The sequence below is a fragment of the Podarcis tiliguerta genome (assembly GCF_965153285.1).
Source record: "Podarcis tiliguerta genome assembly, chromosome: 8".
Taxonomy (NCBI): Eukaryota; Metazoa; Chordata; class Lepidosauria; order Squamata; family Lacertidae; genus Podarcis; species Podarcis tiliguerta.
In genome coordinates, this window is record NC_139541.1 from 17,255,138 (window position 1) to 17,272,935 (window position 17,798).

At 47.5% G+C, this 17,798-nt stretch overlaps 1 protein-coding gene across 5 annotated transcripts in view; it reads left to right on the forward strand.

The window, feature by feature from the left end:
* The window catches only part of AGRN (agrin), a 247,505-nt gene that overhangs the window by 194,176 nt on the left and 35,531 nt on the right, over positions 1-17,798 (forward strand). For all 5 annotated transcript variants that reach the window (XM_083453560.1, XM_083453561.1, XM_083453562.1 and 2 more), the window contains 6 exons: positions 4,378-4,542; positions 9,993-10,136; positions 11,278-11,402; positions 12,534-12,639; positions 14,555-14,923; positions 15,862-15,996. In XM_083453560.1, the coding sequence (XP_083309686.1) occupies positions 4,378-4,542; positions 9,993-10,136; positions 11,278-11,402; positions 12,534-12,639; positions 14,555-14,923; positions 15,862-15,996 (1,044 nt within the window). The remainder of the gene's footprint in view (positions 1-4,377; positions 4,543-9,992; positions 10,137-11,277; positions 11,403-12,533; positions 12,640-14,554; positions 14,924-15,861; positions 15,997-17,798) is intronic.

A 17,798-nucleotide genomic window follows, 5' to 3' on the forward strand; every position in this document is an offset into this window, starting at 1 on the left:
CTTAAGGATGTAAAAATGAGTACTTTAAATTGTAAAACAGAAAATTTTATAAATATATATATATATATATATAATAGAGAGAGAAAAGGTTTCCCCCCTCTCTCGTATAATGCTAGAACTCAAGGAATGAAGCAGAACATTGGAAGATTTCAGGAGAGACCAAAGAAAGTCCTTTCCCCTTTGGAATTCGCTGCCACGAGTGGCAGTGATGGCCACAAACTTGGATGGCTTTAAGAGAGGATTATATAAATTCATGGAGGACAAGTCTGTCAGTAGCTACTAACCATGATGGCTTCATTCTACCTCCCCTGTCAGAAGCAATATGCTTCTGAATGCCAGTCGCTTGGAATTGCAAGGGAGGAGAGAGGACTCTTGCTCTCAAGTCCTGCTTGCAGGTCTCCCATAATGGGTATCTAATTGGCCATTGCGAGAAGAGCACCAGACGGGCCGCTGGCTTGATCCAGCTAGCTCTCCTTATGTTCTGATGCACCAGATGGGTTCCAGCAATGCATTATCTTGCACCGCTCCATACCATGCCACCCACCTTAATGTGCAATATTGGGATAATAAGGCAGACCTACTGTCACAGTCCGGTCTATGGGCGATTGAAGTCCTGGCTGAGGATGTCGGGACTGGGGGCAAGATGGCAGGGTGGGAGCAGGAGCAAGAGTCCAGAAGCCAGGGGTCTGAGGGTCAGGAAGCGGGGAGTCAGGAAGCCAAGGTCTGAGGATCAGGAAGCAAGAAGCCAAATGCAGCAAGGCAGGAAACGTGTTGCTATGGCAAAGAGCTGAAGGGAAATGCTGACCTTATATCCCTTCCCGGCTCTTGCCACCAGCTGCAGTGAGTTACCAAGCGGCCTCACCTGTGTGGCCGCACCTTGCCTCTCCAGAACAAACTTAGGAAGGCCCCAGTCCTGCGAAGCCCTACTGGTCACAGGGCCTGGCTCCTGCACACACTCCTGACACCTACCTTATACGGCATGTCTCTGTGAGAGTTGCAAAGCTAGGTGTCTGTGAAGCAGCCATTTGTTGGCTCTAAGAAGCCTTCACCATAACCTGCCACAAAAAGTGCAGGGTATGGCAGAGGCATTGTGGGGAGTGTTCCAGGCTGCAGACTCAGCTGACATCAGACTCGAGCCAGGATTGTCAAGCCTCACTTTTCACCCTGCATGAACTAGAACGTGCCCAGAACATAATAAGGATTAGCAACGTGGCTTAGGAGATGATTGGCAGTAGGAGGGTGAGAGTTCTTTTTCAAGGAAGCTTTTCTGCTGTAATTGATCACTTAATTGAGGAACATCCACAGAATCCCAGGCGTCTGCAGGACACCGTTCGAAAGCAATTGCTCTTGATCAGGGATAGCCAGTGCAATGCCCTCTGCTTGTTGCTTGACTCTGACTTCCATCTGCCCCAGTCGGCATAACCAGAGGTCAAGTATGATGGGAGCTATAGCTCCAGCAACACCTGGAGGTCAACAAGCTGGCTGCCCCTGCTCTATTTCATCATTTTTATTAATTATTACTGTTTTTTTAGGTGATGATGGTCCTTGTAATGGCCAGTGTGTGGTGCTACATGCCACCAGGCCTGTGCATTTCTTCTGTGTCCCCGTGGTTTGCATATTACACGGAAAGGTTAGTGGTTAGAGCATCTGCTTCTTGTGCAGAAGGTCCTAGGTTCAATCCTTGGCATCTCCAGGTAGGGCTGGGAGAGGACCCAGTCTGAAACCCTGCAGAGCTGCTGCCAGTTAGTGTAGACAGTACTGAACTAGATTGCCCAAAAATCTGACACAGCATAAAGCAGGTCCCTAACCATACGAGTATCCATAGGTCTATGGTACAGCACCTGCTTTGGGTGCAGAAATATCTCCAGGTAGGGCGGAGAATGATTCCTTTTCTTAAAACTCTAAACAGCCACTGCCAGTCAGTGTAGACAGTACTGAGCTAGATGGGCCAATAGTCTGATATAGGATAAGACATCTTCCTATTTTCCTGTTTGCAGAAACTAGCATAGGACTTCCCCACCTTGAGATCTTCTGCCTTCATGGAAGGTGGGATGGAGTGTGGGGAAAGGGGCAGTGACAGTCCTCTAGGCTTGGAATTCCCACAGCTGTGAAGGTGAGCTTAAAAACATCCAGGTGTTGTGTTGTGAGATCTTAGAGCCCTAGAAAGGACAAGAGGAAAAGCAATGGTCATCAGGTTCAGAGCAACCCAGTTTTCAGTCACTCATACCTATTGCTCATGGCGTTAGGCATCACTTCCCCGTTTGTCAAGCCAGCTCCATTTGCGCCCCCTTCCTAAAGTTTATCTGCTGTGTCTTGAATCAAACCTCTCTTTAACTTGTGTCTCGCTCATGCCCTTGCGTCCACAGCAGGGGGTATAAATCAAGATGTAATCACCGGCCTGAAAACTGTGCTGCAGGACTCAGATTTATTCCCTGCGGCCAGCTTCTGCAATAATTTCCCCCCCTCTAGTGTTTTCCTGCAATGGAAGGAAAACATTCAGCGTCACATAAGCCACTTTGGTTTGTCCAAGAATCTCTTTCTGGCCTGCCTCAAGAGTGAGCAGCTTCAAGGGGAATGGATTATCTGCCTATATCTGCCCAGGAACCAATGTACTTGTACCTGTTCCCATAGAGGAACAGACAGAGGGTTGGACCGTGGGCGCATCCACATTTGATTCCCAACAGCTGGGAATTTGCATGCAGACAGCAAGGAGCAGATGGACCTTGGCTGGGAAGTTTTGCATGCCAATAAGCCGATGAAATCTGAGAACAATCTCTTTTTGACATTGTGCGAGAGAGCAGCTCCACATAGCGGGGCAGAAAGTAAACAAGGATGGAAGAGGGAAAGCCCTACAAAATCGTACAGCTTGAAAAGTAGAGTTCCTTAAAAACCATGTACTGTTTTGTTTCAATTGCTAGTATTTCTCAAGAAACAATTTCACAGGAGAAATATGGAATGTGATAGTGGACATCGAACTCAGCTTTCTGAGAATCCCAGGTTGTTATTATTAGCTTCTTTGTCCTTCTCCTCCTCCTGTTCCTCCTCCACCAGTTTTCAGTGCTTATCACAGCAAAGAAAGTGTTGGGAGGCAACTCAGTGTTGCCTTAGCTCAATGATACAGCATCTCCTTTGCATACAGAAAGTCCAAGATTCAATCTCCAGCACCTCCAATAGAAGGATCAGGCAGTATGTAGATGGGAAAGACTCCTTGTCTGAAATGCTGGGGTTCCCCTGCCAGTCATTGTAGACAATCCTGAGCTAGATGGACCAGTGCTCTCACTCAGAATCAGGCAGATTTCATTATTATTATTATTATTATTATTATTATTATTATTATTATTATTATTCTACCCCACCCATCTGGCTGAGCTTCCAGCTAGAGAAGAGACTGAATAAAGCACAACGGCATACCTCCATTACTCTCCAACCCCCCATTATAAATTATGAAAAGCAAATAAAAGTAGGATGCTGTATAAAACAGGACAATCACACAATCCTGCATAATTTAGATAGGTCACAGAAACTGGTTCATTTTTTAAAAATATGACAGAAGGCTCAGATTCTTAGAAACCAGAATCCTGTGGCTTTTCTGTGTCCTTTGTTGATTTGCAAGCATATACAAACATTTCCACAGCTACCACTGTTCTTTCCCACCTCCATTTCTTTCTTCTCAATCACTATGTTTGAGGGCTTCCAAAGGTTGGCATGATATACTAGCTATTTGTTATTTGTGATCTGCACAAAGCCCTCTCTTCCTCTAAAGGGCTCAGGAGAGAGGCAAAGCTTACTTTCACATGTGCCAGGGTTTCGAGGAAATAGCAGGGTCTCTTCCAAGCCATTTGAGAGAGTTTCTGCTGTTTTCTGATCTTTACTTCAGCTTCTGCAGAACTTGGGGGACGGGATCTGTGTGCTGCTTAAGTGTTTTGCTTTGGGTGCTTGTCCTTGGCAAGTAGATTTGTAGAATACAAGGCAGTGGCTACTAGCTGAGATGGCTATGTTGTCTCTCCAGGCAGCGTTTCTCTGAATGCCAAGTGCTGGGAATCATAAGTGGGGAGATCCCATTTGACGTCAGATCCTGGCTTGAGGCTTCCCAGAAGCATCTTGCTGGCCACTGTGAGAACAGGATGCTGGACCAGCCACAATGGCTATGCCACGCCTCCACAGTCGGAGGCAGCAAGGCCTGTGAATACCAGTTGCTGGAAGCTTCAGGAGGAGAGAGTGCTCTTGTGCTTGGGTCCTGCTTGTGGGTTTCCCACAGGCATCCAGCTGGCCACTGAGAAACTGAATGTTCTTATAACTAGATGGGCTATTGCTCTGACCCAGCAGGGCCCCTTTTATGCTATTAAACATATCTGACCTCCTACCCGTCTTTTGCAGGTACCTGCCACTGTAACCCCTACGGTTCCTATGGAGGCAGTTGTGACCCTGCCACGGGGCAGTGCTCCTGCAAACCTGGCGTGGGGGGCCTGAAGTGCGACCGCTGTGAGCCGGGCTTCTGGAACTTCCGTGGCATTGTCACCGACAGCAAGAGTGGCTGTACCCGTGAGTATTGCAGTCTCAACCACGAAGGGGAAATTTTTGCCAGGAGATCCTGGAGGTTTGCATGACTCCTGCCCAGCATCAGCAAAACTGTTTGGTGGCAGAGTGAATGTTGACGTTGCATTTTTATCGCATGCTCTTGGGAAGGTGCAGTAGTTCAATAGTAAATCAGGCCCTTTGCATGCAGAAGATCCCAGGTTCATTTGTTCTCCAGCACCTCCATATAAAAAAAAAGGGTCTGATGGTAAATCATAGAATTTTAGAGTTGGAAGGTACCCCAAGGGTCATTTAGTCCAATTTTAGGAATCACAGCTGAAGAATCCCTGACAGATGACTATTTTTAAAACAGTGAAAGAGAGTCCACCACCTTAACAGGGGGTCCGTTCGACTGTCAAGCAGCTCTTACTGTCAGAAAGTTATACCTAACGATTCACAGAATCATAGAATTGTAGCATTAGAAGGGACCCTGAGGGTCATCTTGGCCAATCCACTGAAATGCAGAAATCTCTTTTCATGTAATTTGAATTCATTAGTTTGGGTCCTGCCGTGTGGAGTAGCAGAAAACAAGCTTGCTCTATTTTCCATGTGGCCGGCCATTAGGTGCTTTAAAATACGAAGCTAATTGGATCCATGAGACTTGATATAAGGCAGTTTCACATATACAATTGTCTTTTGCATGCAGAAGGTTATCTCCCTGTTGGGCTGGGGAAGACCTGCCTAAGACCTTAGAACAGCCGCCTCCAACCTGGTGCCCTCCGGGTGTTTTGGATTACTGCTGCCATCAGCAGACTCCCATGCTCTTGGTCTGAGGTCTGCTCATTTTCAGACCATTTTGGCCTTGGCAGTCATACAAGGAGCAAACCCTCCTTGGAAGCTGACAGACACCATGCCCGCGCCCTGCATGACCAAATCTGTGAGCAATAACAACATCCAGGTCTGGAGGTCAGGTCACATCCACTGTATGTGGCATGAAGTCGTTTTTCAAAGAGTTGGAGCACGGAGCCAGATTTACAAAAGGTCTGCCTTAGGTTGAACTTGTGCGTTAATTTGAAACAGATGAGCCTGTGCTTGTAAGATGTGGAGCAGGCCTTGCGGCAAGGGAAATCGCAAAGTCCTGTCAACAGGCTGGAGGAAGCTGATCTGACCAATTCTGTCTTGTTAGTTCATGGGAGTTGAAAACTCCAGATGTTAAGTGGAAGCTTTCCCCCTCCAATCCCCTTCTAATAATAATGTTCTGCAAAAACATACCTTTCCTTTCCTCCAGATGGTAGAGAAATTTGTTCTGATGCCTTCCAGATGCTGGCCAGGGGAGAAACCTGACACTCTCTTTTCCAGATGTTAGTAATAACCATTTTGGGTTTCACTTAGCCAGATGTTAGTAGTAGTCCCCATGAGAAATGTATTCTTGCTCTCCTCCAGATGTTAGCAGAAGCCCCAAATTTAATCCCGCCTGTTGTCTCCAGCTGTAGAAATGAATATTTTGCCAGCTGACTGAATAGGAATCAACCTACATTTTGTTCCTAGCTTGAAGGTGTTAGGTTTTCCTGCAGACTTCAACCTTCCACTTCATAAGCTTTTAGTTCTTATTCCTGAGGTGACACGTGGCTGAAGGCTCAGTAAAATTGATGAACCATCCACCATGCTACATTTACATTTATTAATGTGAAACAACAACAAATATCTTTCAGAGTATCTACTTCCAGTGCAACTTGCAGTGATACGAAATTAAAAACAATAAAACAAAAAGAACAGATTCACACATACAAATAACTATATCAATGTTTTATTTAATTTTATTTCTTACATTTATATCCTTGTCTTTACTCTAAGGAGCTAAAGGAAGCTTATGTGGTTCTTGCCCCCTTCCTCTCCACTTTATCCTAGCAACCTCCCTGTGAGATAGCTTAGGTTAAGTGATATGATGGCTGTCCCAAAGCCATCCAGTGAGCTTCATGGTTGAGGGGGGATTCAAATTGCTACAACTTTCCAGTCTGACACACTAAACACTATATAAGCACAATAGCATAGTAAAACCCAAGTTAAGTAGTGCCTTAAAAAGAAGAGGGGGAATTAAAAAGGCTCCACCTAGTGGTTATGAAAGGAGGTACCAGGTAAGCTTTCTTGACCGGGTACCACAACTTAAAAGGTCACCACTTGCCTAACTCTGGTCATCATAGGTCACTAGGTGAGTGGGGTGCAGAAGAGGCAGACAGCATTCTACCCCTCCTCTGGCAGCCCTCTGCATTCCTTTGCTAGGTGCAGAGGAGAAGGGTGTTCTACCTCCTCCGCTCAGCAGCAAGCAGGGCTCTGTCCTATCCTTGTCCACTGTACAAGCCCACAGTGCAAAACAGCAAGGTAGGCAGGCTGCTTCAGCACCAAGGAGAGCTCCTAGTAAGCAATGCAACTTGTGCTCCAACAAGGAAGTGAACTGAGGATTTATTGGCTTCCAGTTCTATGGGCACCAGTGCTGCAGCCTTGGGTTCAGGGGGCTCCTGGTCTGCATATTCCGTTTCAGGGCTAAGAACCCAGTCTAGCTCCTTAGCACCTAACTCTGAATCCTGGTTGTTGCTGGACTCTGGAGCCAATGACATGTACTGTCCATTCTTAGGAGTAAAAAATTGCAGGCTAGTAACTTTTAGTTGGGTTAATTTAGACTCCAGGCCAATAGGCCAGTAGTTTGCTGGTGGAATGCAGTTTTCGTTCTGCTCACCCCTAGCTAAAAACCCAGCTCTCTGTCCCCTGCACTGCACACCAGTGTTCCCTGCACTGCACACCAGTGTCTTCCATTTTCCACCCCTCCTTTGACACCCCAGATGGCCCCTTATATTTCTGTTGAGAAATTGGGGCAAGGGATACAGCCCAATCTTGATCACTTTCCCCAGATCTGTATTGAGGCTATTCCTCTGTGCAAATAAGGAAGTGAACTGCGATAGGGCAAGTGGTGGTGGTGGTGGGGGGTTAGGGGAGAGAGAGAGAGAAGTGGAGGCAGGGGAAGGCTGTGTTAATTTCAAGCTCCATTGGAGACAAAAGCAAAGGAATCGATAAGGTGGTGAACGGGGAGAGGGCGGAATTATCATGGGAAGAAGAGTTATTTGGAAAGGATAGCAAACAACAAAGAAGTGTGTGTGTGTGTGTGTGTGTGTGAGAGAGAGAGAGAGAGAGAGAGAGAGAGAGAAATTATTATAGTGATACCATCCCCCTCTTCCTTTCTCTCTTGGGCGATGGATCCGAATTGTTCTGAAGCAGTCATTCCTCAAATGGAGATGGCTTTATCCACCCCAGCGATTAAAAACAACAAGCCCTTCCTCAGAGTTCAGCACTGAACTGGGAGTTGAGACTCTTGGGTTCCATCCTGGGTGCTGAGAACAAGTGTTACCTCATTAAAGTTATAAAAGCCCACGCTCACAGTAGGCTTAAGAGCTAATAAGATCACGCTGGGAATTGGGATGTGTGCATCTAATGGCATCACTCATTAACCACTGGAACTGATGACTGGAAGGGGATTGATGAATCCTCCACCATCCCAAACCCAGCTGTCCCTTCTCAAAAGGAACCCGCTGTCTGCAAAATGAACCAGAGAGTTTTGTTTTCCGTTGAGAGTTTTCAGACAATAAGTGGTTTTCCCTTATAACTTTATGCCCCTCTCCCTCCCATTCCTTTCTTAAACTCTCAACAGAGAGTTGGGAAATTCATTGGGGGTGGGTTGGGGGTTGCAGTCAGGATTTGCCTGTCTAGTGTGCCTAGAGATAGAGCCAAGAACATCTGCATCTGTGCTCATATGCCCTTTGATTTGGGATCATGGTTGGAAGTTTTACAAGATTGGCTGGGTGCAGAGGAATTGTGGGAAGCACCAGCTGGGGAACCCCCAAGGAAAGAAGACTCAGAGCCAGGAGATTGGTGACGGGATGACAATGAGTGGTCAGAGCGAGAAGGGGAAGCAGATGAGCAGGAGGAGGTGTTAGAAGCTGAAGAGGCAACAGGATTAAGTGATCAGGAAGAGGCTGTGGCAGAGAGCAGTCCGGAATCAGAGGCAGAAGTGGAGGCTGGAGAGAAGGGGGGCCAAGAGGCAGAGATGAGGCAGGCTAATGATGAATCCAAGGAGTCTCCCCCTCCCGCTATTATCAGCTCCCTTCCCCCTTGGTCTCCCAGAACCTGCAGGAGTATGAAGAGGGCAGAGCAAAGACAGATCAGGTGGCGAGGTCTCAGGTTGCAACTGCCTCATTGGGCAAGAACTACTGGGGAGTTGCTGTTCTTACTAGGCCTGAACTGTTTTGTTTCTTTGAATAAAGAGTTAACTTCGCTGACACCTTGTGAGTTATTGTTGATCTGCACCCAGCTATATACATGGCCCTCCATGTTGACCTCAACTATCCATGCATCCCATTAAGAACGTAAGAGGTGGCCTTAACTCATATGTAAACGTTTTTGAGATTTGTACTTCCACAAACGCCACACAGATGGCAGTTCCTGTCCCGTCATGACAAATGATGGTCACATCCAAACCACACATTTGAAGCACTGTTGTGACGCTTTAGGAATGTCTCCTTTAGTGTGGCAGCACCTGTACTTTGTGGAACTCCCTGCCCATTGATATAAAGCATCACTGTACCCTTTTAGTGGCCTGATGAAAACTCCTCATGTTTGGCTGCATCTGTTCTTAAATTTTTAATTGTGTTTTAGAGGTTTTTAAATAAGTTTTTGTTTTATTTTAAATGGTATTTTTGTAAAAAATCACAGAAATGTTTGCCCTCACCCCCCACTCTGGGCTCTTTGGGGAGAAAGGGCGGGATTAATAAAGATATTATATTTAATAAATAAAAGGATATCTTGAATACATAAAAGAACAAGAAGAGCCCTGCTGGAGCAGAACAAAAGCCATCTAGTCCAGAGTCCTGTTTCTCTCACAGTGGGCCCATCAGGTGCTTCTGGGAAGCCCACAAGTGGGGCAGGAAGGCAGTAGCCCCCTCTCATTGTTACTGCCTGATATTTTCAGTTGGTGGTGGAGTGGAGCACATAGCAAAAGGGAACGGTCTCTTGGCATCTGATGTACTTTCCCCCACTGGCATTTGTTACCATTCCCCTTTAAAACTTCCGTATGGCAGTGAAATCTATAAGTTAAATGATGCATTGTTATGACAGTGCGCTAAGGGTTGTTAGGGGACTCAAACACCCCGCCATTCTCTTCGCAGAGCTACAATTCCCAGACTTCCCTGGGAAGAGGGAGAGTGATTTTTAAACCACTCGAGAATTGTAGCTCGGTGAAGGGAAGGGGTGGGTGGGTGCCTCCTATCAATTCTCAGCACCTTTATCAAACGACAGTTTCCAAGGGAGTAACCATGGCTGTTTAAAGTAGTATCATAGAGCTTTAACTGGATAGGGCCAGAGGGAGAGGGGGGAATTTCTGTGTCATCTATTCAGTTTGTTCCTTCCCATTCTGTCGCCTTCCTGTGAAGCTTGCCACTGTGATCCCGTGGGCTCGGTGCGCGATGACTGTGAGCAGATGACAGGCTTGTGTTCCTGCAAAACCGGCATCACCGGCATGAAATGCAACCAGTGTCCCAACGGAAGCAAGCTGGGAATGTCTGGCTGCGAGAAAGGTGAGTGGGGAGGGGCTGCTTTCTTCGTGGGCTTTCCTTTCCCACATTGGTTTGGAGAACCCAAGATTGCTGCATAATATAACTGTTTGTGAATATGGCTTTAACACCTCTCTGGCTGTGTGCGCCCCACACATCCTAAAGCACATTGCTTCCCCCAGAGAATCCTAGGGTTTCTGGCTCTATTAACAAACTACAGTTCTTTGGGGAGAAGTCATGCGTTTTAAAATGCAGCAGTGTAATGGCAAAATCAGAAGTGCATGGTCCCTTCATGGTAGTCACAACCACACCCTTCTAAGATTAAAGGTAAAGGGACCCCTGACCGTTAGGTCCAGTCATGACCGACTCTGGGGTTGCAGTGCTCATCTCGCTTTATTGGCTGAGGGAGCCAGCGTACAGCTTCCGGGTCATGTGGCCAGCATGACTAAGCCACTTCTGGCGAACCAGAGCAGCACACGGAAACGCTGTTTACCTTCCTGCTGGAGCGGTACCTATTTATCTACTTTGACGTGCTTTCGAACTGCTAGGTTGGCAGGAGCAGGGACCAAGCAATGGGAGCTCACCCCATCGTGGGCTGATTGGCAAGTCCTGGGCTCTGTGGTTTAACCCACAGCGCCACCCACGTCCCTTCCTTCTAAGATTATATTAATATACAATATTAATTAGGGGTGCATTGCAACAATTAATGCAAGTCTCCATGTATTGCTTTTCAGCTAGATCTACTATTTCAGCATGTGCACATACATGGACAAAGGATTTGGAGTGCTCCAGTATCTTCTTTCGGGGGGCCTTAAGTTGTGCTTCCCATGTAGCTCCATCCTATATAACAGAACTTGCACACCACTCTCTTGAAATGGAAGCACCATGTGTTTTCAGTGTTCCTAAATGCTTAGCATGGGGGCATACAGTGGCTAAGAAGCCCCCCCTTTGTGCAGATTGGGCAGCTCTAGGATGCTAGAGACAGGAACCCTGCTGCAGAAACAGTGACCTCCCGTGACCCCAGACCACTTCCTCACTGCTTAGATGTGTGGTGTGCATGCCGCCTCCATCATCTGCAAAGGAAGACCTACCAAATGTTAGTCAAAATCCAGATGTATGAGTTTTCATACCATGCCTCTACTGTTACTTATCCTACCCTACTCAGACCCATCTGCACCCTCGTCCTGTACTGAAATGGTGTGTGAGTTTGGGGCGTCCTGCGTGGAAGTAAATGGCTTTGCGCACTGTGAGTGCCCATCTCCACTCTGCACGGAGGCCAACATGACCAAGGTAAGTAGACACAATTGTGTCCATTGTCAGTCCTACTCAGTGTAGGACACACACACACACACACCCATGACATTAGTAGATCTAAGCTAGTCATGTCATTAATTTCAGTGAGTCTCTTCTGACTAGGGCATCACATGGGAGACAACTCCTAGAATTTATTGTTCCCATTTTACAAATTGAGCTTATTTACAGCTGAACTCGAGTCACCTGTGGTCTTACTACAACCTGACCTTGCTTCACCTTCCACTGCCCTCTCTTCTCGTGTTAGCTGTTGCCAAGAAAGCACTTCTTCATTCAGTGCATAGTTAAATCATGAAACTTGCTCCTTCAGGAGATGGTGATCGCCACCAACCTGGATAGCTTTAAAAGACAATTGGACAAATTCATGTTGGAAAAGGCTGTCAGTGGCTACTAGCCACAGTGGCTATACTCTGCCTTCACAGTCGGAGGCTGTATTGTTTTTGAATATCGGTTGCTAGAAACCACAGGAGGCGCTTGGGCCCTGCTTGAGGCTTCCTGCAGGCACCTGGTTGGCTACTGTGGGAACCAGATGATGGATGAGATGAACCAATGGACTGATCCAGCAAGTTTTTCTTATGTACTTACACTTTTATGTTCCTATACCACCACACCCACACCCACACCCGAGTCCTACTGGGCTTTGATCTCTGTCCCTGTTGTATCAGCAGACGAGCATCCCTATTGCTTCTCCACTGGAGAACCTGGATAGCTCAGTTGGTTAGTGCATGGTGCTGATAATGCCAAAGTTGCAGGTTAGATCCTTGTAAGGAACAGCTGCATATTCCTGCAGTGGACCAGATGATCTTCAGGGTCCCTTCCAACTCTATGTGTCTGAACTGCCATTGTCTGTTTCTCACTCTTTCATTCATTCACACACACACACACACACACACACACGTCAACAGGCTCAGGGCTGATGCTCAGCAGCCATTGGATTAATTGTTTTGATTAATTGTTTTGCTTTCTGCCTTTTGTGTTTTTGATATGGCTATAATGACTGTGATGACCCCTTAATTTTTAATCCTATTATTACTGAGTGCTGCTTTCATCTCAACACAGTTGCTGTGGAAAAGTGGAATTACAAATACTAAATCTGATCAAATATCCTAGGTCTGTGGCTCGGACGGAGTGACCTATGGTGACCAGTGCCAGCTGAGGACCATTGCTTGCCGGCAAGGGCAGGTCATAGAGGTGAAGCACTTCGGCCAGTGCCAAGGTAAATACGTGAGCACCATGTCAAGCTTCTTGTTTGGGCAGTGGTGTAATGGTTATAGAGTGTTGAACCAGGACTTGGGGCACCAGGGTTCGAATTCCCATATAGCCACAAAGCTTACTGGGCCAGTCACCATCTCAAAACCTAACCTACCTCATGGGGATGTTGTGAGCAGAGAATGGGGAGGGAGAAACCACGTATACCACCTTGAGTTCCTTGGAGGAAATGTTGGCATATAAATTTAATTCATTAATAGAGAGATAGAAAGATAGATAGGAACTTGGAGACGATTGATTGATTGATTTCATTTGCACCTTGCTCTTTAGCCATAAAGGATCCCACAGTGGTTTATATGCAGCCAGGTAAAACAAGACATTCCCTGCCTATAGGCTTACAATCTAAAAAAAAAAAAAAAAAAAAAAGACACACAAGGGAAAAGGGACAGGGAGGGTGGGGGGTGGGGATCAAACTCAGGCATCAAATTTTAAACAGCTCTTTTTAACTACTACTGACAATCAGTTATGATTACCAGGGGTGCTGGGGATGCAGTTGTGGGGTTATGGACCAGCTAAAATGGACACAGGACTATATATTTATTTTAACCTTTGTAACCTGCCTTATAGACCCAGTAGGTCCTCACAAAACGTGAATGGGGATACTGTGACCTTTCTGATGTTGGGCTACAACTCCCATCATCGCTGCCCATTGGCAGTGCTGGTTGGGGCTGACGGGAGACAGATCCACAGCTAAAAATGACCATTAAAAAACAACAACAGTGGAAAGATCCAGTGGCGTAGCGTGGGTTGTCAGCACCCAGGGCAAGGCAAGTAATTTGTGCCCCCTAACCCTGAGTGAGCCAGGTAGGGGCAGAGAGCTGCGAGTGCGAGCGCGCCCCCCCCCCAGATGTTGCGCCCGGTACGGCCGGCCCCTCCTGCACCCCCCACGCTACGCCACTGGAAAGATCCAAATGTCAAAAACTGCCGTCAAGGTCTGAGTTAAGGTCTGGGAGCTATTCAGCCTTCCAATGTTGTGTGAATGTAATAAGCAGGGCTCAAATCTTAATGACGAGCCTTCAGGTTTTTCGACCCTGTAATTGTCAAAAAGCCAGATATCAGATTTGTTCTAAAACAAAAGAGAGCAAATATATACACTCTTTTGAGCCTTGGTGCCTGATGAGAGGTTATTGATTTTGGCATGTGATATGCAAGCCAATCTGATGTACTCACTTGAGTTGCAAACAAATTGGTATGGGAACAGGTCTCAAATTCCAAAGGCGTGCTTTGGAAATCTGTTATCTCACAATCAGTGGTGGAGCAAAGTCATTTTAGACTCTTGACTCCGTGGCCATTTTTTGTGTAGCAGGGTGTGTGTTTGTGTGTCTTTAAATAATAAAGTGCATTACTTCACCCACTCCAACATGCAGTCAGCACATCCTACTGTATTTGAGGTCCCTCCTGCTCCCTTCTGCCCAGGGGGGCCCTGGACAGGTGCCCCAAAGTCTTGATGGCACCACCACTAAAAGAACTATTTCGCCCCAGTTTTAACATGGCGATGAAGAAGCACCATGTGTCACATGTGCAAACTTGTCACCAATCTGAAAAGTAGGGGAGGCCCCTCATTCAGTGGTAGACTGCCTGCTTTGCATGCAAGAGGTCACATGTTTAGTCCCTCAGATCTCCAGGTGGTGCTATGAAAGTCTGGAACCCTGGAGAGCCACTCAGTGGAGATCATTCTTATGATAGCCTACTAAGTGCTTTGCAAACTGCAGACAGCAGCACCCATGAGGTTTTTTCACCCACTTCTCTGTCCCCATATGTGACTTGTGGGCTGAGCCAGCTTTGGCAGGTGATGTGTTCTGCAGGCCTGACTGGTCCTGGCCTGCCTCTTAACCACTGCCTTCCTTTTGCTTTCCCTGCAGAATCCATCACTCATGCCAGCCACGCTACACCACCTGCAACCTTGGGATCGCTTCTCCCTCCAACTCCTCAAGCCACCCCCCAGGTTCCTGAGCTGCCCAGGACGCCAGGCAGCTCCCAGCACTTTGAAGTCAAGGCTTCCCCACAGAGCCACCCAGTCACGCGGCGGATCAGCACCTCCCCTCGCCCAGCCACAACTGCTTGGACCACGCATGGTGTCCGCCAGACCACAATCCGACCTCTCTCGACTGCCCCGGTTGTCCCAGTCACCAGCCAGCCAGCTTACGTTGAGCCAGGCAGCGCAGAAGGCAGTGGGGACCCAGAGATGGGTATCAGTGGAGACCAAGAAGGCAGTGGCGCAAGCTCCACCGGTGAGCTGGCTGCGCCGTTTTGATGTCAGTTCTTTGTTGCCTGAGGACCATGCAAAGGCCTGGCATGTATTGGCCTGGCAATATATTCTCCCAAGCATTTTATACCTAAAATGGCATGCTGTAATCTGGGTGCCACTGCGGAGAAGGCCATGTCTCTGGAAGTGGGGAACCACATTTTTAGGCTGGCTTTGCTGATCAAGTTTTTCTTTTTAAAAAAATGTGACTACCAGGGTCTGGTTGGGCCCTGCACACCAAGTTTCTTGTCCGTGTGGCTTTGGAGTGCAGGACTCTCAATGGCTACTAGCCACTTAAGGCTATATTCCCCCTCCAATGTTGGAGGCAGAATGCCCCTGAATACCAATTGCTGGGAATCATAAGTGGGGAGAGTTGCTCTCATTGTCCACCTAGCAAGTTTCCCATCATGGTTGGTCACTGTGAGAAGAGGAGGGTGGACTATGATGGGCCATTGGCTGTTCCAGCAAGGCTCTCCTTTCGTTCTTATTCATTGTATTCTCTTGGGATGGCTTTAAAAAGTGGACTAGGCAAATTCACGGAGGAGAAAGCTCTCACTGACTACTAGCCATGCCTCTGAATGCCAGTTGGTGGGGGCCACAAGGTGGGAGATTTGCTGTTGTGCTTGTGTCCTGCTTGTGGCCTTCCCAATGGGGCATCTTGTTGGCCCCTGTGAGAAAAGGCTGCTGGACTAGATGAGCCCTTTTGAACTGACCCAGCAAAGCGCTTCTCACAGGCAAATTTGCAAATATTTTCCTCACAGTTAACGTGATAGCCCTTTTTCACAGACCTGTCCTGCAGGAATCTGATCGAGAAAAACAACAGGATGTCCACAAAGAAACCTGCTGTGATAGGAACTTAAAAATCCTAAGAGTTCTTCCTCTCCCCCCAAAAAGATTTAAAGCCTTCATCCTGTTGTTATGCAGGGGACGAGGAGATGGAAGAAGCGAGGGTCACGAGCACCCCAGTTATAGAAAGGGCCACGTGTTATAACACCCCCTTGGGATGCTGCTCTGATGGCAAGACAGCTGCGGCCGATGCAGAGGGAAGCAACTGCCCAGGTAAATATAGTTTTGTTCAATTGTAGCCTGACTTCCATGGGCAAAGTGGTCCGTAACTCTCCTTAGTTGGGAACAGAATCCCAGCTCTGCTTAAAATCTGTTAAACTGTCAGCCCAGGGCTCTGCAAATTGTAGTTTTGCAAAAGAGGGTACTGTTGTGCTCTGAGGTACAGCATGGCCCAGCCAGGATGTGGGACAAGGTCCAGGCTGGAATGCAAGGCACATGTTTGGGTTGGATGCAAGGCAAGGTCCAGGAACACAGAGCTCTGAAGCTGTTCTGGGAAGGAACAAGCTATAACGGAGCCCTTATATAGTAGCAGCAGGAACAGCCTTACCGGTAGCACCAGCTGCGTTTTAAGAGGCTGTTCTACTTCAAGGACCCAGTCTTCTTCAGTAACCACCTGCTGTGACGGAGCAGGGGAGCCTCATGTTTTCCTGGGAGTCCTCCAAATCACATCCTTGGGCTGGGAGTGGGGCCGAAATCCCCTCTGGGGCTGACCCTGCATGCCCTCTTCTGCTTCAGAGTCCTTGCCCTCATCCCCTGGAGTTGCGGATTCAGACTCCAGGGTTATGACGGCCGTGCACCTTGGTGAAATTGCTCAGCATTGTTACTCTGTCCTTGGCGACCTTTGAAGACTAGCTCATTTCAAACCTGTTTTTCCTGACCTACTTCTCCACTGCCAGTGAACCCTGGGTAAAGTAATTCTCTTTTAGGGACCAGGCCTTAAGTTCCCTCCCAAAACTTCAGATCTTTTTAGGAGGCGAACCATGGCAGTCAACCCTGTTCCAGCCTATGTTCAATGTTGACAATGTAAACATTCCCTTGGACCAGGGATGGGGAAACCACGGCCCTCCAGAGGTTGCTGGACTCCCATTTCTGATCAGCCCAAATCCTCCTGGCCTAGTTTGGTCGGGGCTGAGGTGAGTTGTAACTCATCAACATCTGGAGGGCCATTTTGCCAGCTGCCCTGAAGCTCCTGCCTGGCTCCTTGTCTGCTCTACTGTTGTGGCCTTGGGAATAACAATGAGGGGTTTGAGGGCCAAGGCAGCGGAAGAGGGAGAATCCAGTATGGTGGCTGGAATATCTGGGTCCAAAGACTCCTGGAGGTCTGACCATGGTGTAAAGGGATCATTAGAGAAGGAGCTGATTTCGTAACCGTTTATAACGGTGTTATACCAATCTTTGGTGCGACAGCATTTGGAATATTGTGTACGATTCTGGTCACCACACTTCAAAAAGGATGTGGTAGAGCTGGAAAAGAGCAAGCAAAATGATGAAGGGGGTTGGGCAACTTCCCTAGGAAGAAAGATTATACCATCTGGGGCTTTTTAGTTTAGAGAAAAGGTGAGATTAAAAGGCAACATCATAATTTATAAAATTATGGAGGAAGTGGATGGGCGGGGGAATGCCTCTCTCGTAGCACTAGACTTTGCAGGACTGACAGCTACAGACATCCCACTGATGTCTTCTAGGAGGCTGGCCTAGTTGCTTTGCGTTTCCCCATTCTTTTGAAAGGATGCAGTCCTGACCATGCCCATTGTGATACTACTGTTCATTGCCTGTTTTTCCTGGGGTTGGGGTTGAGTGGGCGGTCTTTTGAAGTCCATGGAAACATCAATGCGTCTGAGGAAGAAGGTTGCTTCAGACCCTTCTAGAGACTGCAGAGGAAATGAAAACAAGGCAGCCAACAGCAACCTAATGGGCTGAGTAGATTTGACTCTGCCTGATACCAAAACTAAAGCAATCTGCCTAAGCGGCTTCTCGAGTCCAGCTCTGCTGCTCAGCAGCATTTAAGTAGCAAT